A 21,134-nucleotide genomic window follows, 5' to 3' on the forward strand; every position below is an offset into this window, starting at 1 on the left:
CCTGCCCCCACCAAGGACAGCACAGCCTGGCTTTCAGCTCTCCTCCCCTTCCAGCCCCAGGCCGAGCTTCCCTCATCGCCTAGTCTTTCCTTCCCACACTAAATCTGGACACAGTGAACTAGGGCTAAATTTGTTTATTGAATTGGTCACAATGAAAATGAGGGTGAAGGGTCGTTTGGGGGAGGGATGACATGGAAGAATGATGACGGACCGTGGGTTGTGGAAGGAGAGTTTTCATTCAGAGGTTATTTATTCTGGGCTGCCACAGAGGTCACAGCTTCCTGAGGGACAGTGAGGGAGGAGTTGGAGTCTTTGGCCCGAGTCACAGATCCAGGACCCCAGATCTTGGCTCTGTCTTCTGACCTGCTGAACAGTCTGAAATGGAGAAAGAAAAAGCAGCATTGTGGGAAAGGTTATACAAGAGTGTGTGCATGCAGATCAAACACAATAGGGCTAAAATAATTCATATCAGGCAGAAGTCTTCACCTCTGTTTCAGCCAGTGGGGAAAATAGGAAAGGGTGTGTGGATAAGCATGATGACCTGAACTACTTATACCAACCACACTGCAAGATAATCATGTAGACCCAAGCTGTCTACACTGACAGTTCCTATTGGTTCATCAGTTACCAAATCTTGTTGATTCTACTTCCACAGTAACTTTCTTCTGTACCTTATTTTTAAAAATAATTTTTATTAATCACTTGTTTTCACATTGCCCGTTTCCCAACGTATTCCCTCCACTCACCTTTTTCCAGAGAGCAATCCCTTATAACAAAGAATAAGGGGAAGGTTTAGCAAAACTAATCAATATATCAAAAAAGTCTGACATTGTATAGCAATATGAGGTGCCTTCTCATCTCTTCTTTGGGGTCAACTTCTGTACCTATCTGTGGACTCAAAAGGCCACAATCCTACTTCAGACCCTCTTCACAAACCTGGAAAAATGCAATAACCTCCTATTTAATCTCCCTGCTTCTATCCTATCCCTTTCCAATCTGTCCTCTACTTAGCTGCCAAACTGATAGTTCTATGACACATCAGCTCCACTCTCAAAAACTGTCACACTACTCATTGTCTCTAGGATAAAATAGAAAATCTTCAACCTGTTGTCTTAAGTTCTCAACAATCTGGCTCTCTATTTTTTCCCAATGTTATTTCACATTACTTTCCTTTATGCCAGCTATTCCAAACTGGTGGGCTAGCTGCTCCCCCTCAACATCCCTCCTATTCTGCCTATGTCATTGTCTAAGTGGTTTTCCATGTCTAGCATGTTACTCCTACCTTTATACCAAAGTTATAGAGTCCCTAGCTTTCTTTAAAGTTTAACTCTGGTGCTTCCCTCCAGCACTTGGCCTTCCTCAGCTATTAACACTATCTTCCTCTTGTAATTACTTTGTATTTATCTGCATACAACTTGTATTGATTATACTTTAAGCTCCTTGAGGGCAAGGAAATTGGTATTCCTTGTGATTGGCACAGTGCCCTGCAAATAGCAAACACTTAGTAAAATTAAACTGAATCATTAAAATTGCTTTTCACAAAGCTTTGAGAAACGAGAAGGTTCTCTCAGGTCAATTCCACCTCTACCAAACTGACTAAGCTCTGAATCATCTAATTCCACAACCTTTGACTAGTGATTGGGACCAGCCTCAGCCCCAGGAAAGTAACCCCGTTAGTCTGGCTGGGATACATATACCCTCAGAGCTGAGGTTTCTTCATTCCTCCTGTCATTCAACATCTCTGTTCTTCAGTGTCATCTACTGACAACTGGAGAAAAAAGGTCAAATGGAGTTCCTTTTCCTTCCTGGGAGCCTTTCTTGAAGGCCAGAGGCCCAAAATCCAGAGGAGATTAGACACTAGATAGAAAATCCAAAAGGGATGTCTCACAAATGCTCTTCTATCAGACTAAGGATAGGAAAAAAAGAGAAGCATGGTGGATTGAGGCCATGGACAGAAAATCCCTACTAGTTTCATTTCTGGGAGATCACCAGCTCCTTCCCTTATTCAAGAGTGAAGAAGCATTTCTCCATTGCCAAAACCAGCAGCCAGATCCCTCCTGTCATGAAGCTTAGTACCCTCCTCATTTTCCAGGTACCTGAGAAAAAGGGAGGGTACAGTAGAATCTTCTACCAACACAAATGATCTGAATCCAATCTCTATTAGCACATATGCTCAAATTGAGCATAGCTCTTAATGAAGCACACTATTCATCAAAGACAATTGTTATGCTACTGACTTCAATTTCTGCCGAAGATGAACGAAGATGTGGCTGAAAGTACAATAGAAGTAATGGGGATTAAACCCCTCAAAGAAACTGGTTGATAGGAATCGAAGGCAAAAGGGTCCACCAAAGGGGATGTTAAGTCAGTTTTCCTAGACACCCCTTAGTAGGAAAGCATCTCACTTATTTTCCTAGAGAGTTAAGGTAATTTTTTTTTTCAGAGAGGGCAGGTGGGTGGATAGATTGACCGTTGGCCATCAGAAAATGCTAATTTTCTTTTTCAGGGTATCCCTTTCAGTGTTCTAAGACTTCAAAAGAAGTTGAGGATACTAAGTGGAATGAACCAAAGATAAAGGGGAAGCAAATGACAAGATTGTCAAGAAAGGATGGTGGGAAGGGCATGAAAAGAGAGCTTCCTATGTAGAGGTGGGCAAAGGGGCCAGGGGAGTGTACTTAACTTGAATTCATAGGCTTTCAATCTAGCAAAGTCCCTAGCCATCTTACCCCTCTAGGCAAGCTTTTTTGTTCATTAAGAACTTGGACCTCAAAAAGCACATTATTTGTCTTTGAGGCATATCTCTGATTCTAGTCCCTGAATGAGGAGAGCTGACAGCCCTGACATTAGAATCAAAGGAAAGGAAGAATGTGGGGCTTTCTTCTTTTCTGTCTGTTCTCAATGGATGAAGGGGGAACTTAGCCTACGTTCCATTCCTCAAGGGAAAACTGGATTTGCCAGAAGAGGAAGAATTTTTTTTTCAAATAATTCAGCAGGCCCCAGGAAAGGCCTTTTATTTGGTATGAAGTAGAACAGTTCTAGGGTAGACTGGTTTAGCCACTATCCTTTTGAGTCAAACACAATAAACCTTTTCTCGTTTACCTTGATCCCACCATCAGGAACTGCTAGTTCCTCCACCCATTCTATCAACTTTTGACGTCTAACTGGTAAAAGACAGCAGGAAACTGGATAAGACAGGATTAACAGACTGCTGTGTGGCAATAATCAGAAATGCCTGTTTGTAAGCAAGATCACATTCTGCAGCCCCACATACGATTCTTCAGATCCCCTTGGATGGGGGTGGGGCAAGGTGAGGGTGGCAAAGGGAGGAGCTAGAACATTTATTTTATCCTTCCCCATTTGCTTTCTTAAGAATTCTACTCGGGAGCGAAAAAAACAAAAAACAAAAAACGGGCTGTTTTGACTACCCATAACTTAGTAATGAGTGTCGCTCTCATAGTCCTGTCTATGCAGCCCCAGTGAGTTATTACTCAGCTATTGTGAACAATAGCAGCTGACTGGGCTTGTCTATGCAGTTACTCATTAGAAAGTATGAGAAACGCCCTAATACCAAAAGTTTGTTTAAGTCCTTCTAGAATATGTGATTGTAGCAATTTACAAGTTATTGAGCTTAAGCAAAAAGTAAACTGGGCAATTTTTTTCTTTAATGATGAGGTTAAGGGGAAGTGTTGACATAACATGAAAACTTAGGGCAGTGAACAGAATAAATTCCCTTTTCTGGAAGTGAGAAAGATGAACGGAATTTAAAAGAAAAAAAACTTAAGGGGATACTTGCGATGATTTGGGGACACTGCTATTTTTGAAGTGTCCAGTGACACACATGGGAACCTCAGGTAACCAAGACGAGTTTGTAACCTTCACCAGCCAGTGCCCTAATGGGGACGACCAGATGTTATTTTAACATCAGAGATTCTACTACACAGGGCTGGGGAGGAGGAAAGAGTTGAAGATTCTAAATGACAAAGAGCACTTGGCAAGGAAGCAACAAGAAATGTGTGGGGTATGCTGCATGTCCAAATAGCTCTCTGGCTGCAAACTAGTTTTGTGGAGTGTAGGTAACCACCTACACAGTCCGTATCAGGCCCCATTAAGAATTCTCCTCTGAGAACTACCTTTAACCTTCTACACCTATGATCCCTTCCTCTAAGTCGACTGTAAGAAGAATAAGTAGAAAATGTCCCTATCTGCTTTTCTTCTAAGCTTCCTTTCACCACAGAACTATTACTCTTCCATCAAAGCAAAGTGCCAGGAGGCAATGGGAAGGCAAAGAGAGATGATCAGCAAAAAATGTACCAAGGCCCCTTTGGATTAAGTAAACAACACTACAGAGGACAGCATTCTTTATTAAACTGGAAAACAAAAATGATACTCTGAAGGAACTGAAAAATAGGTGAAAGGCCTAGAGAAAAGGGATGTGTGGTGTGGAAAGGGAAAGAGACAGCGTAGTTTACAACAGAGGTGTCAAACTCAGACCACAAAACTCCAGAGCACAGCCTAAAAGAGATTAAAATGTAATTGGGAAAATTTTTCACAAAATAAATAAAAATACAACATAGATAATGCTAATTTGTCTTTTTTTTAAAGTATATATGTGGTCAGGACCTGTTTCTGTTTGAGTCTGACACCACTGGTCTACAACACCTCTTGTGTAGGTCCACAAGTGTGCACAACAAACATCTCTAAAGCAAAAGGAAATGCAACCCTGTCTTCAGAGACATATCCAGGCTTCCTTCTTCTGGTTTCGTGCTGTTGATTTCACCATTGGTCCTGGGAGTCATATGATGTCTGCTGGAAAAAAAGTAAGATTTTGACCACAAGCCAGCTCTTGGATAAGGTCAGCTGCTCTCCAGTCTCCTGCTTGCACTCACCAGAGAAAACCTGAGGGCTTTGCTCAGGCCCCAGAATCTCAAAGAAAAATGTCAAACCTTTAGAACTAGTTATTTTATTAAATGTCATCAATACACATTTCAAAGGATCTGCAGTTTCATTGGTGTTACCTTTAAATGCAGGTACTTTTGTTTTCCACACTGAACACGTGAGACTATCAATCCAACATATCTATTTTTAAGCTTAACAGGCACCCCACTCCCACCCTTACCCAACCCCCCCCCAAAAAGAGAAAGAAAAAAAAAGTAAAGCAGTCATTTACAGCAGTTTCAAAACAATAACAGCTGCAGCTTAACTCTGCATCAACCAGCAACTTCAGAATAGGACCAAGTCTTTTGTAATTAGGAAGTAAAGCGTATTCACATTATCTAGAAGCCTTTTTGCCTCCCCATAAATTCACCTCCACACTGTAGTCCTCACTGGGAAGGTGGTCTATGAGGTGTAAGACTAGGACATGGAGAAATGGGCCATGGACAAGCAGATTTTGCAGTGACAAAAACACCAAACTCTTGCCAATGTTTGGGACTTCTACATCTGTTTCTATTCACAAAGCTTAGTGATGCCGGTTTAATCTCACTCCCTGTCCCACCCCCCCTTCTCTGTCTGTGATTTCACAGTGAGCAGTAAGGATTCAGCAATGACTTTTTTTTTTTGGCTTTCATACTAATCATGTCTGTGTCAAGACACACGATGTTGTGTTTTCTTTAAAAAATATTTTGTTTATTGTTATTTTTTAAACTGAAGGTAAGATACAAAAGTCAGAGAATGGTCAAGGAGGTTTAAATCACAGACACAGAAAGACTAAAACCTCTCAGTTCATGTTATGTATACCAGAAATGTCTTTTTTCTTTTCTTGTTATAACATACATATATACACTGGTATCTTCTGTTACTGTTGTAGATAGTTTTCCTTGAAGGTAATAGCTGAGAGTTAAGTACTAACTCCCACCTCTATCCCCAAACACAAACATGGAATATTTTCTGGCTTAAAAAAAAAAAAAAGCCACCAAAAGTCTGTCTTTTACACTGTACAACAAAGTCTTCCTTTCAGGCATTAACCATCATGCTTTAATGACAACCCACCCCCACCCCTAAAACATTCAGGAGTCTACTTTCTGGGCACCTTTCAGGCCATCTTCTGATGAAATCAAATGGTGAGAGCTTTTCCAAGTAAACACCACATATAGTTTAAGCAAAGAGCAGCAGCAATAATTCACATTCTTATATTCCAAAGGGAAACACATTCCTTCTCTCCACCCCCCCCAAGGAAGTCTATTTCAGTATCAAAAATCAAACAAAACCCCAACTTCCTTTCTGTGCCCCCCCCAACACTGTAGGGCTCAATGTTACCAAACTGCTTCTTTGCTTATTAATCCAGCCATTCCCACAAAACTGCATGGATGTGGGGAACTGTAGGGGACCTTGGAGAATCAGAAAAAGGGAGAAGAGTTGGACTAAAGACTAGACACACATTAGGAAGATGGATGGTTTTTTAGCACCCTAACTACACAAGACATGAACCTCTAAGTTCAAATAAATAATGTGGAATAAGTTACATCAAACACTCCAAAAGGCTTAAACATGGTTTCCTTTCTTTAATACCAAAGTAAGCTTCTAAGTTCTAACAAGACAGAACCATACCTTCTGTAATCTCTCCACTCTTTACCACTTCCTGCAAAACAACTCCCTGCCCCTTCCCCCCCTCAATCCAACCACCCTAAATTGTTCAGTACTTACACTTTTCTTATCCCATCCTTTTTTCCTGGCCTGGAAAGGAAGTATAAGAAACCTGATGGATCTAATGCAAACCTCAGCACATACTATTTCAATTACCCAGCTTCAGATTCTCAAAAGGACATTTCCACATTGGGGATATATTCTGGAGGCAGAATAGGGAAAAGAAGGGCAGGGAGAGACGCTAAATCACAAAGACAAAGGAAATAGCAGCAAAGCAAGGGCTGCTTCTCTATGATGCTAAATGTGAGAGTGGAAACAAACAGTAATTTCACTCTTGTATTTCCCCAAGCTCTTAAAGCAATTAGATCCCTCTGAGGGCAGGGATAGAAGACCTTTTCTTCCTGCCTGGAGACTGAGGCTTCAGCTTTATTTGTGATAGCTTGCTGTATATGAACCCTAAAAATTAAGATCCATCAGGTCCTCCTGTATCCACATTCCTCTTAAGGAGTAAGAAACAACACATCCCAGCAGATATTGCATTTTAAAAATGCTACAGAAATTTATTTAGAAACTTGTGGGATGCAGATGTTTCTCCCTCTCCTAATCGTTGTCATAAATTGCTGACACAGCCCAGAGGAAAAATTCTTTTCTAGATATTAGAAACAATAATTACAGGAGACTCTAAATTCTGAGTAAAGAAATGTCTAGGGAGGCAGCCTTAAGAACAAAAAACAAAAAACTTCCTAAGTATTTGTTTACATTATAACTAGATCTCAGCTTTAGTGATTTCATTTTGGCCAAAGCAAGAGCAGAGACAAAGGAAAACGGTAAAGACAAAGATAAAGAAGCAGAGGCAAAGATCTAAGTGCGTATGTGTGAACCAGTCACCTATGACCCTGATCCTGTCCCTACACGTCACAACAAATTTCTCTACCTCCCACTTCCCATAGAATCTATCATCAATCTCTATTTTTACCCAGTCAGAAATCACCTTTCTCTAGCATTCCCAGAAATGAGAATTTTAGATCACAAAAAAGTGTTGCTCATTCTGTCCCAAAGGTTACCTGTAAAACTACCGTGAAAGGATGTCTGAATTTTTAAATTCGCCTTTAGGAGAGAAGAGGTGCAGAGCAGTGATACATATGTGCTCAGAAATTTTAATGTGTCTTTTAAAAAAAAAGCTACCAAAACTATAACTTCCTAACTCTTCTCAAGCTGTTTCCTCCATTGTCAGCAGGACACAGACGGCCACAGTGAAGTCAGCTAAGCTGATTCTAGATAGCAGTGACATTTATGAGGTGAAAGGAAGAAGGAAAGGGCGAAATCCATCAGTTGGCCACATGGTAAGTCAAGCCCCAAATAACACCCCAACATCGCACATATGTCATTATCTGTACTATCGGAAGTTTTATTTAAATGGCAATAGTCTTCAGAAAATGGGGTTAGAACAGATTTTGCTTTTCCTTTTCTTCTGCTGCCCCATGACCCACAACCAAACTAAATGGTATGTTTGTTTGTGTGGGTATGTGTGTGTGTATGTATGCATGTATGTATGTATCTACACACACACACCCACACCCCCCCACACCCACAAAAATATATGAGGGTGGGAGGTTGGTAAAAAAAGATAGAAAGTCTAGTAGAGCTGGGAGGTGCAAGCAGAGATTTCTTTTAATTTAGGAAAGGTGACATTGGGGGAGGGGGGGTGGGCCCTTTATCACAACAATAAAAAAGGGAAAAAAAAAGACGGAAGGGAAAAGAAAAAAAAACAAAAACAAAAGCACAAACAAAAAAAACAAAAACAAAAACAAAAAAAAAACCTACTTCCAACGCTCTCTAGAGTGTTCAAAATGCTTTCCCTCGATCTCCATCAGTACCTGGGAGGGAAGAATGGGCGTTTTGGTGCAAAGAACGGAGGGCCCCTAGCAAAAGGTGGCCTGGGCCTCTTTAAGCTGTGAAATGGGTCTCTGTTGAGAAAAGATTCCCTAGGCCGAAAGTCTGGCCGGGGGTTCCGTAAGATCATCCCACTCCGGCTGATGGTGTCTCTGTGTGGGGCACCCAAGGCAGGGCCACTGTTGCTGCTGCCTCCCCCACCTCCTCCGTGGGTTGGGCCTAGGTGCTCCCGAGAATGTGTGGGCAGGCTTAGGCCCTCACGAACACGGCTGAGGCCAGGGCCATTGAGGTCCCTCTGTGTGGGGTCCCGGGGTCCTGGGAGCACTCCAAAATGCTCAGCCAGATTCCCTTGGAGGAGGGAGCTATGCTCCTTGGAGAACACTGCGACAGGCCCCGGCACTCCGCTGTGCTCTGCCAGGGGTGGGGCTTGGAAGGAGACCACCCCTGAGTGGTCAACAGGGGGAGGAGGGGGAGGGTTAGAAAAAGGGACGCCACTGCCACCACTGCTGCTGTGCTCCCCAGGGGGCGGAGGAGGAGGTGGAGTAGAGAAGGGAACCCCACTATGATCCCCAGGAGGAGGGGGTGGGGCACCATGGGCTAGGGCTGCTTCCTTTGTGAAGGGGTTCGAAAGATCCACAGAGGCCAGGTGGCCGGGAGTATCCCGAGAAAAGAGCCCACCATGCTCCTTAGAGGGAACAGGCGGAGCAGATGATGGCCCCATAGGCTCTCTCTGGAAGGGTGCCCCATGCTCCAAGGGGGGTGGGGGGAGATGGTGTTCAAAAGTAGAGTTGAAGTTGCTGGAGCGAAAGCCGACACTTTCCTGAAATGAGGGTGCCCGCTCCTTGTATGCCGCTGTTTTGAAGCCAGAAAGCCCCCCTCCACTCCCACCCCCGAGGGGGGCCAGCTCTGAGGCACTCGAGGGGCCATTGTCAAAGGAGCTGCCCGAGGGGCTCAGCTCAAACCAACCCACCCTAGAAGGCTCACGCCCATGTCCTCTATTCCCTTTCCCCAGCACCCGGATGGACTCTACTGTCTGGATGGGCTCCCCTGACATCCTCCTGTTGGAGGCATTATGGTAACCCAAGGTTTCTATGGGGGCCCCTTTCTCCTCAGTACTATCTGGTAAGTCTAAGCAGGAAGAGGAGACTCGGGTTTCTATGCGGTAGTGCTCCTCTGGCTGCTGCTGCTGCTGATCACTGGAACTCAAGCTGGGTTGGACGAGGCTGGCGAGGCTGACCCCATCACCGGTGCTACCCTTGCTGGGGGCCTGGCCAAAATGCTTATCATCGGAGGGCTTGCGTGAGGCATTTTTGAGCATATTCTTAAACTCAATTGTTGAAGTGGTAGAAATGGTGGAGGCCAGGACTTTTTCCACGCCTGAAGTGGGTGGCCGGCCTGTGGGAGTGGCAAGGGTGCTCTGAGGAGAGAAAAGGGAGCGGTGTGGGATTGAGTGAGGAGAGTCTGGGTACTGCTTCTGGGGTAAGCCGAGATGTGCAGTGGTAGACTGAGAAAGGCTACTGTGGTTGGAGTCAGGAGAGAAAAAGGAATCATTCTTACTCGGTGATGGTGACCGGTCTGACCCAGACTCATTCCCTCTTAGGTTATAGGCACCATACAGGCCAGGAGAAGAGGAGAGATGGTCACAACTCTCACTTGGGTCCAGGAGAGCCCTCATTGCTGGAGGGAAGGCAGACTTCACACCAAATTCCTGTGTCCTGTGGCTGTAGCTGGACATGATGGGCTGGTACTCGGTGTCAGAAAGTTTGCTTGCTTTTAGGATAGACTTAGCTGGCTTCTTCTCTAGATTCATCATGGCCGATGGAGGGGGGCCTGAGTATTCAAAATCTCTGTAATCCTCATCCTCCTGGAAAGAGGTATCTGGGTAGAACTTTTCCTGTGGTGAATCCATGAGGGAGGAAGGCCTCTCCATTCCATCAGAAGTTTGCTTGTAGGGGGATTCGCTGCCTAGGCCAAAAGGCCGATAGGAAGATACAGAGTTAGATAGCTCTTGGGAATAGCTATCATCCCTCCCTGGGGGTGGTGACCTTGTACTGCTGGGTGTGGAAGAGCCAGGACTAATGATTTTGGACAGCAAGGACATAGTATCCACATTACTGGATGTAGGCTTGTCCATCATCTCATCCTGGGTAGGAGTTCCACTCCGTTCATCCCGGACAGGAGTTCCATCAATGTTGTCCATGGAAGTGCTTGTTGGGCCTCGCTGAAAGTCAGAGGGATGGTTCTCGGCTGGAATACTAGCCCCCAAGCTGCTGAGAATTGGGATGTTCAGGTTTAACCCACTGAAGCCAGGGTTACCTTTCAAAAAGTTATGGATCTTCATCTCTAGGCTTGGGGAGGTGGGCTCTGACTCTAGCTTTGGCTTAGAGATCTCAGAGGACTGCCCCATAGCAGGTTCAGTTGATGGAATAGCAGGATTTGCACTGTGGGGAGCAGAAAATCCCAGTGAGTTGGATGGTGGCTTAAAACTTGAGGTTGGGAGTCCTGGGTTGTGTCCTACAGGAATCTTGCTAACTGAAGTTGAAGAAACCTCAGAATTTGAAGAATTAGGAGAATAGCTAAAGCTTTTGGGCATAAAGGACTGTGTATTAGAGGGCAAACTCCTCCCTTTCATGCTGGAGATGCTGGTGTTGGCTGGGGAAGATGAAGTGCTCTGGGATGCAGCTTCACTGGAAGCAACTGGGTTCCCAGTAACACTCTGAAGTAAGGATGACAGGCCTAGGGGGAAAGAAAAGATTGGACATCTGAGAAACAACAAAGACAAAGAACTTCTCCCAAACCCAACAAAAATCATGAAGACTAATCAGTCACTCCCATCCAGTCTGATGACACATTAGTAAGATATCTGGGGAAAAAAAACAAAAACAAAACACAAAGCTTTACAAGGAGTAAAGCAAATCTGGTCAAAAAATGCCCAATGGTTCAATGTAACTCAAAACACCGAAGTTATTTATAAAATATGAAAGAACAATAATTCATTGGCTGTTTCTCGCACAGGCTGGCAACATCAATAGTCAGAAAGTACTTCCAATTGCAGAACTTCAGATTATCACGTCTGTTTATCTCTAAAAACTGAAACACAAAAAGAACACATCTCTCTCTCAGACTAACGTAGTCACTGACGCCTACAAAGAAAAAAAAAGTTTTTTTGTGACCCTGGGCAAGTGGCACAGCTGAAAGCCGGCCCCATTTGCTGAGAAATCAAGTTTTCCAGAATGTCTGAGAGGGTTCCAGGGAGGAGTTGTTTCCTCATTGAAAAGAACTGCTCCTGTAAACATTTTGAAGAAAAACCTTCAATTAGTGATAGCAAAAAAACCCTGAAGAAACCTGAGGTTTCTTTCTTTTTTTCTTTTTTTTGGCAATTGGCGTTAAGTGACTTGCCCAGGGTCACATAGCTAGTAAGTGTCAAGTGTTTTGGTCTGAAGCCGGATTTGAACTCAGGTCCTCCTGACTTCAGGGCTGGTGCTCTATCCACTGTGCCACCTAGCTGCCCCTAAGAAACCTGAGGTTTTAACATAGTCTTAGTGTTCTAATCAATTATTAACCAAACGTTAAATGTCCTTATGAAATTAAAATGACTAGCATCTTTTGGCATCAAATACATTAATTTAAGAAACAATTCCTTAGTAACATATATTGAAGAGGAAATAATACTTCAATTAACTCATATTTGTTTGATAACCTTTCTGAAAATTTACAATCAATTTATAAACCTAAAGTTTTATGAAGAATTAATGTATGGAGACTGTCCTAGTCACGCTAACCTTAAACCATTTCTAGTGACCATAATCCATTTTTGAATAATTTTCCTATAGTAATAAAAAGCATTATCCTTCTGGAAAAAAAAATTCAAGAGACTCAAACATGAGTTTCAAAAAAGTACTTCTACAATCTAACTTTGATAAGCTATTTTTCAACAATGGTATTAAGGCAGGATGAGATGAAGTTCTCACGAGCTACACTTCATTTCCGGACAAATAAAATTAACTTTCATCAACACTAAAATAACCTCAGTCTTATACTTCTGTCAATGCCAGAAGAGAATGCAGTAGATAATTGTCAGTAAAAGTTTTAAGATGAGCTTTGTATCCGTGTATCTTGAGATCTAAGAGTTCTTAGACATATTTACTTTTGTGTAGAAACAACTCTATAAAAGTTGACAAAATTAATTTTCTTGTTAGAAAGTGAAAGGAGATATTTTATTTTTACTTTTATTACTTGAAAAGTTACCCACTGCTCATTCTATTAGCAACAGAATTATTTTAGAATGTCTTTTCTGTATTTGCATTACAGTGGAAAACTCATGTGATACTTCTGCACTGATTTGCTGTAAATTTCTGTTGTTTAGTCGTTTCAGTTGTGTTTGGATTTTTGTGACCCCATTTGTGATTTTCTTGGCAAAGATACTGGAGTGGCTTGCCATTTCCTTCTCCAGTTCATTTGACAGATGAGGAACTGAGGCAAACAATTAAGTGACTCGCCCAGAGTCACATAAATAAGTGTCTAGGCTGGATTTTAACTCAGGGCTTTCTGACTCCAAGCTCGGGGATCTATCCATCATACCACCTAGCTGTCTACTCTAAGTGAGCACTTAGAATTATGAAAAAATAAAAAACTCCAATACTATTAGTGTACAATATAAAAAAAAAGTAGGTGTATTCAGGACTTTGTACATGGAGATAAGAAGGGGAGCAAAGGGGAATTTATATTTATATTAAAATGTCCAAATCATCATTGAAATTAGTACTATGACATGCGGTAACACTACCATTAATTTTATATGTTCTATGTCAGTGGAAAGAAGAGTGATTTGATCTTAACTATTTGCCAATGACCTACACACTCTGCTTATTAACAAGAGTTACTTAGATATTTGGACAGGTGGTTTATTTCAACAGTGCTAACCAAGATGATCTGGTTATAATGAATTCTGTTAAATGTCAAATCTTACACAACCAATACCCCATCAGTCCTTGACCATGCAGCAATCAGGATAACGAAGGCAATACCTTGGTACTTAGCACTGTCCTATGAACATATTAATGCTATATAAAATATTCTAATGTGAAAGGTTTTTACCAAAGGCTGTACTAGACATTCTTTTGAAGAGTGGTTATTAGCAAAGAGCTGAAGACCCTTCCCTAAAAGTTCTTCTCCTCATTGGGACATAGGTTCTCAAAAGCCATGCAAGCAGAAGTCAAGTTCTGGTAAGTTCAACCAAGTTGTAAAAAGCCTGTGAGTCAGGTCTGGGCAACAGAATAGAATGCACCTGCTGTCTAAAGACCAAGCCTAGCTAAGTAAGAAAAGGCTAGCCAGCAATAGTAGGCTGGCCACACATAATGAACTCTTTATCTGGATGGAGTAAGACACAAAACAAAGAAAAATACAAAATGGCTTTCAGTTCAGTGTCATTTCTTTCTTTTTCTGCAGTGATGGTAGTGATGGTGGTAGAGTGGTGGAAAGGGGAGTAATGATGGATAATAAGAACCATACATTTTAATCAAACCATCTATAAACTTTAACTGTTTCTACAAAAAATGTGAAAGCTTTGTCTAATTACCAAATTAATATAATTTTAGAGAAACATTGCCACACTAATATAGATGTTTTTGATACAGATAAAACTGGAAGCAAATAAACATAAAGGGGACATGCCAGTCATATAGTGAGAGACAGACCGAATGCTGCACTGATGTCTACAAAATGTTAAAATACCCAGAGGTGGTCCTTGAGCAAGCTGTTCTGTGGAGACATCGCACAGACTTAAAAGGGCTTGGTGAAAGGAAAACCCCCATCAATGATATGCTGGAACCACTGCAGTATTGAAACAAGATGCAGAGTGGAGACGTCATCAAGTTAGAGAGCTATAAAGAGGGGCACAAAAAGAGAACTACAGAATCCAACAAGTGTTCTGGTATATGCATCTTTGTAGTGTGTGATAATGTTTCCATTTTCCCCAAATTAGGATATAATGAAGAAGTTTTCATGTTCAAATCTGTTACAATGGGGTTCTACAGGTATATGATCTGTTACTAGAAGATAAATATTTTGAGTTACGCTTTACTTTAGCTAACAGGAAGATCCATGATGGCATGGTAGATAAAAGCATGCCTCAGAGCCAGGAAGAGTTAGGTTTAAGTCCTGCTTCGGACACTAGGCTGTGTGACCCTGGGCAAGTCACTTAACTTTTCAGTGACCCCTATGTCACTCTCTAAGATGATAAACTGCAGAACAGATGCAGATTTGCATCTGTGGAGGGAATTTCTTCATTGGGAATTCCTTACATGGGAGTGGAGGGGAGGGAAGGGAAGGGAAGAGGAAGGGAATAAACATTTATATGCTTAATAAGAACATACCATGTGGCAGGCATTGTGCCGAGCATCTTTTACAAAAATTATTTTATTTAATCCTCACATCAACACTGATGGTAGGTAATATTATGACCCCCAGTTTACAGTTTAGGAAATTGGAGCAAACAAGTTAAGTGACTTGCTCAGAGTCACAAAGCTAATAAGTATCTGAGGCTGGATTTGAACTCAGGTCTTCTTGACTCCAGGTCCAGAGTTCTAACCATTGTGTCACCAGATACCTCGGATTACATGGATGACATTACAGATTTTGTAAGGAGAAAAATTATTAGCCTCAAACAGTATTCTTTGAATCCACATTGACCAGAAACATTCATATACAAATCTAAGTCCTTTGGAGGCCCGTTGGGTTACCTTGCAGTGCAGGTGCTGCCTGCGTTTGAGTTTTGGAAAGGGCAGAGAGAATGCTCTCTGGGGTGATTTCCACCTTTGAGAGGATGTTGGCCAGAGGATTGTGAGATGTTGTTGTAGCAGGAACAGGCGCTTTCAGGTTGCCCGGGAGGTGTGTGGGGCTGGTAGGAGTGCCTGGAGACGGTCTTGATGCAGGACTGACCCCTGGTGGAGAAAGATCAAAGTGCAATTAGACATGAATAATAATACCTAGATTCATGAAATGTCAAATCTGAAAGGGTCCTGAGAGGTAATTTAATCCAGTACCAATAAAGCATCTAAAATAAGCACTCATCTACGCTCGCAGGGAACCAACAACCTCTAAGAACAGCCCATTCCACTTTTGGGCAGCTCTAACTGGATATTTCACTTCAAGTCTAAAACAGCCTCTTTGAAATTTCCACACAACATTCTAGTTCTGCCTTCTGGGCCACGTAAAAGCAGCTTGATAACTTTTCACTTGACAACTTTTTAAATACTTAAGAAACAGTCAGTATATCTCCCAGTTCCTTCAATTAATATTCGGATATTCTCCTCTGCTGTTTAAATCAAGCATTTTAGAGGCCGTCCACAAATGAAATCATGGTATTTCTCTACACAGCCCTCTATCCTTAGTTCATGATGTATTATTTCTATTTGCTAAGTCGCCTCAGAAGCACCTGTCTCTTCATGTGTACGTATTTCATTTCCCCCCATTAGACTTGGGACACGGGTAGAATCACTGCACCTTTTCCTGTGATGTACTGGGTCCACACTACAGGGACCCATACATATCGAGTGCTCAATAAAGGTACAGGAGAAAAGTTGCTTGCAAGATAGGAAGTGTTTTGCTACTAGAAAGCTTATTATTACAAAACATTTTTCCCTTTTAAAAAGACTAGGTAAGCAGTCTCCTTTTCAATTATAATTACATTTTAAAAATGTTAGCCTAATTTAATACTTGAGAATAATCTTTTCCCATCCTCCTTGCTGGCACTTACCTGTATTCTTCATGACGGATGTTAGACTGCTAAGGATGGAACTGATCTTTGCCAGATCCACATTGGCTAGATTCGGCAAAGCCAGGGCAGGAGAAGGGGGCAGAACTGATGTGCTCATGGGTTTTGGTGGTGGTGGTGGTGGAGTTGATGTCACAGCCACAGAAGCTGTGGTGCACGGTGCTGCCTTTGGGACACTTTCTGTTAGTTTTGTGGGTGCAGATGTGGATATAGCTGGTTTCTCAACAGGTTTTTCCTTCCTGTCCTCCACTGTTTAAAAAGAAAAGAGCAATGAAGCATCCTGCTGATGGCCTATGTTTTTTTCTTTTGATAAAGGCGTACTATGTTTCTTCCCTGATTTATAACTGAATCTGTGATTGAAATTTACAAATGCTACAGAGAGAAATTATCATATGAGTTTTTTCTCCTTAATTCCTTAAATTCTTGTTCCACCATTTCAGAAGCTAGATCAAAATTTCATAAAATTTTACCGTTCACAGAACTTCCTCTAGTTAAACTATATTCTTCTCTGATTAACAAGAATTTATTAAGCACTTTTGGTAGCAAGTGCTCTTTGAGGTGCTAGGGTTAAAGACAAAGGGTCTAAGATTATATTCTAACGAGGAAGATAGTCTGCACATAAATACTAAACAACAAATATGAAACAGATATAAAGTAGCCTTGGGAAGAAAGGCCCTAGAGTTGGGAGGTCCAGGAAAGGGGCGATGGAAAAGGTGGTGCTTGAAATGAGTCTGGAAGAAAACCAGAGATTCCAAAAGTAAAGGCAGAAAGGAAAAACAGGGGAAAGCTAATGCAAAGGCAATGGTTTAGGAGATAGTATTACATGTGAGGAACAGCAAGAAACTCAGGATGGCTGAGCTGTGACATTCGTAGAGCACAATGGTTATTAACAAAGCAGGAAGAATTAAGATGGGGCTGGTTTATTAAGAGCATTAAATAACAAAGGGTGGGGTTTATAGTTGATCCTGGACTTGGAAAGCCACTGCAAGATTTTGAGGCTGGTTTCCTGAGGCTTCAGGAAAACTGCTTTGGGAACTGTGACGACAGCCATGTGGGTGGAGAGGGGATGTGTATGAGAGATGTGGTGGGGAGAGAAATGACAACACCTGGTAACTGACTGGCTATGTGAGTTAAGAGTGAGGAGTCAAGAAGGGCACTGGGATTGTGAACGAGGGTGACTGGAAGAATGTTAGTGCTCTGGGTAGTAATGAAGCCTGAGGAGGCTCAGGTTTTGGGGAGAAGACATGAGTTTTGTTTTAGATGTGTCGAGTCTCTGGGACACTCAGCGGATGATGGGAGACTGGAACTTGGGAAGGATTCTGGGGCTAGATATACAGATCTAGGAATCATCTGCACAAAGATGACAACTGAACCTATGGAAGCTGATAAAGTCATCAAGTACGAGAGCAGAGTAAAAATGGCCCAAGACAGAATCGTGTGGTATACCCACAGCAAGGGAGGAATGCCATGGATGAATGGGTGAAGAAGACTGAGAAGGGACACTCTTACAGGCAGGAGGAGTACCAAAAGAAAGCGGTGTGCTAAAAACCCAGAGATGGGAAAGCTGTTGTCAACAGGACAAGGACTGAGAAAAATCCATAAGGTTTGGCAATTAAGAAATTATTGGTAGCCTGGGAGAGAGCAAGTTTCAGCTGAGCAATGAGACCAGTCTAAGAAAGAAATAAGAAGGAAGCAAGAGAAGGCAGGGAGGAGTGAATAAAGTCCTTTCTGATTCCTCTGTGTCCATTTCCTCAAGTACTTTTTACTTTTTAAAACCCTCCTAATTAAATTCAGATTTTAAAATAATTACACTTAGACTTCATTGGGAATATAATAAGACATAAAATATGACCCACTCATAACAGCAAGAATAAGCGTCTGAGACTAGTACAACACAATAATGGTTCTGCAGTGTCACCTCAGCAGCTCAGGACAGGTTAGAAAGAGCACTCAGGAAACAATCAGTCTGTTAGTTCTTAAGAGAGAATCAGTAAGAAAGCTCTAGTTAGTATCCTTCTTTTCCCAAGTGTGCAAGGACTAAGGTGCCTTTGGAGGCTGGCTATGGGTAATCTACCACAAAACATCAAATTATTCTCCCTTTTTTCTAAGTCCAAATATACTAGTAAAGAAGAACCAGCATTTCTCCCTTTGGAATATTAAAATCAAAATGATCTGCATGTGTTTGCTTATCCCCTATGGACATACCGATGATTTTGGACGTATCGTCCTCCACATCAGAGAGTTCCATGTCTTCTACATCCCGGTTGTCCGTAGCAGGCTCAGGGGTGGCTGATTTCTCACTCTCCACAGCTGGTGAGCGGGACTCCTCTCCTCCCATTCCCTGGAAAGGGGACTCAGAACCAGTTGGTGAGGGGGCATCCATGCTTGGTGAAGGGACTGGAGATTCTTCAGGATCAGGCAGGGTTGACTTAAGCTGATCTAGTTTCTTCTTTAAATTGTTCACTCTGTTAGCGAAGGTTTTATATGCCTGATGGAGAAGGAGAGAACCAATCATTTTTCTAAAGAAAGGACCAACAATTATTATTTTGATTCAGTTCAAATTAAGCAAGCATGTGCATGGTACATAGAACTGTGTACCACCAATACCAAGTGTGAGTATAAAGAAAGAAAAGACTTTTCTTTTTGCCAAGAATTTTCCAATTTTTCATGGAAAGTAAATTCTAGCCAGTGTGGGCCAAACTCTACAAAGAACCCCAAGTAGCTTCCTGTGATAATGGGCTAATAGGCAGAGTATCTAGCAGTCAGTCATCAGTGCTCTCTCCCAAGTGCAGGTTATCTCACAAGACAAACACCCAACTACCCACAAAGGTATTACCATCAGGAGGTTTATCACTTACATTGGCCACCACTTTGACTTCCTTGTACTGTGCTTCATAGAAAACTCCAGCATTCTCCAGTGCCTCTGTCAGGGAGGGCCCATTCTTCACCTGCTTGTCTAAGCCATTCACAAACTCTTCCAGTTTGGAGCTTGCCTCTTCAAATTCTTTGGAAAACTTTTTCCCACCGGTTTTATCTTAAATGACAGAGGCATTCAGATTAGGAATCTGAAAGCTAAACCTGGAATAAATCGTAAACTACCGAAGGGCAAAAACGGTATCTTATCTCGCCTTGTATCTTTCTCTGTGCCTACCACAACATACTGTATGGTGTAGGCACTTAAAAAACCTTTGCTGAATAAATGAAAACACTGTTGAGTAAGTTCTCTCTCAAAAATCCAGGGACCCACTTTTGTTGCCCCAGAGTGCGACCTACCGTGTGGTCCTACAAGCTAACACCTCAAAGAACTTCCCCAATTCCTAAAACTGCCACGTATGATTCAAATGACCTTGCTGGGGGAAGAGACAGAGCAGAGGGGAAAGGGGGACTAGTGGCTCCTTGGAAATAGCTGTAATTGTAACTAAAATGTGGCAACTGCTTCTTTCCTTACTGAATTCAATGTCAATGTGACCTAACAAAATAAGTTTCAACCCAATTTTTTATACTCCTATCACAGTTCTCCCTATGATGGTCAATTCACCTGGGATATAAGTGGGTGATTTTCAAAGATGAAACTCTAAATTCTGTCACAATAAAATGGAATCCAGCATCAAAAACAATCAGATAATGCCTGACACAGTAGTATGTGTATAATAAATGTCTGTTTAATGCTGGGTAGTTAGATCAATACCCTTTTATCCCCTAGAGGAAGAAGAGTGTTAAGTCAGAAAGAACCTGAATGACTATCAAATTGTGGAGAGGAGTTCTGTTCTGGTCCAGACTGTACAAAGTGGCAACTGAAGTCCCTTTTATCCTTCTAAGTATAAAAGAGTACAAGCCCTAAGGAGGGTTCCTCAGTTTTCTGGCCACTGGGAGACAGTCTCGAGTTCCGGGAAAACACTCCTTTTCTAGGATTACTGCATGGACTGTTTCATCTCAGAACCAGAACCAAAAATGAGACATAGATGGCAATGAGGCAATTCTCAACAATCCTGTGAAGCATGTAGGACAAACAATATTCTCTTTAAAAGTGAGGAAGCCAAGGCCCAAAAGGGTTAAGTAAGAGAAAGTGACCTCTCTGTGTCACACAAAAAATATTACATCCTTCACATTTGGGAAAACAAAAACAAAACCAAGCCCACAAAAAGCAAAATAAAAACAAACAAACAAAAAAAACCCAACAAAACAAAACCTAATCCAGGTAAGACAAGTACTTTGAATTATTTATTTATTATTTGGATTTACATAATCTCTTGTCCATTACCTTTCCGTGATCAATGACATACATTTGGGATAAAGGCACATCTCGTAGCCATGGAATAGGGAGAAAAAACAACTGGCTGATGTGGGTCTCACTACATCACTACATCGCTAGATCCTCCCAGGAGGTAATCTCTATTTAGTGCTAGAAGTAACCTCAGAGGCAAAGCTGGTCTAACTGCTTTCATTTTATAGAAGTTGAAACTGAGGTCCAGAGATAAGGTGACTTGCTCCAAGGTCAAAGGAGACAGGAAGCACCTGAGCTTGGACTTAACAGACAAAACCAAGTAAGTTTAAAAAATACTATAGTAGAGGAATGGGAAGGCAGGTAAGGTTTTATTTGCCATTTATATTTATTAAATCATAGCTTAGGAAATCAGTACCAAGAACAATCTGTTTTCCAGGACCACAGGAGGAAATGAGTTTGACTATCTCCTTAAAAATGTTACCTCTGTTAAGAAAATGGATCACTCCACTTAAAACAAGGACATCTTGAACAAAAATAAATAAAAATGATTAAAAACCCAATGGTGGAAAAGCTATGGAGAAACAGACACTTTCACCATGTAATTTGCATTGTCAAAATAGTTTGGTGGCGCATACTGGTAGTGTTTAGAGTTCTAAAACT

General features: G+C 41.9%; 1 protein-coding gene across 8 annotated transcripts in view; it reads right to left on the reverse strand.

The window, feature by feature from the left end:
- Positions 1-119: 119 nt before the first annotated feature.
- The window catches only part of LOC114043151 (regulation of nuclear pre-mRNA domain-containing protein 2), a 91,208-nt gene continuing 70,193 nt past the window's right edge, over positions 120-21,134 (reverse strand). For 2 of the 8 annotated variants that reach the window (XM_027862125.1, XM_027862124.1), the window contains 6 exons: positions 19,108-19,283; positions 18,455-18,737; positions 16,232-16,498; positions 15,216-15,416; positions 8,460-11,211; positions 120-375 (listed from right to left, as the gene is read on the reverse strand). In XM_027862125.1, the coding sequence (XP_027717926.1) occupies positions 246-375; positions 8,460-11,211; positions 15,216-15,416; positions 16,232-16,498; positions 18,455-18,737; positions 19,108-19,283 (3,809 nt within the window). In that variant the 3' untranslated portion in view covers positions 120-245. Of the gene's footprint in view, positions 376-4,620; positions 4,804-8,336; positions 11,212-15,215; positions 15,417-16,231; positions 16,499-18,454; positions 18,738-19,107; positions 19,284-21,134 lie in introns of those variants that run through there. The other 6 variants (XM_027862129.1, XM_027862126.1, XR_003569065.1 and 3 more) reach the window with 5 other exon arrangements.

Source organism: Vombatus ursinus, unplaced genomic scaffold (genome assembly GCF_900497805.2).
Source record: "Vombatus ursinus unplaced genomic scaffold, bare-nosed wombat genome assembly UNPS02014768.1, whole genome shotgun sequence".
In the NCBI taxonomy this organism is placed as follows: Eukaryota; Metazoa; Chordata; class Mammalia; order Diprotodontia; family Vombatidae; genus Vombatus; species Vombatus ursinus.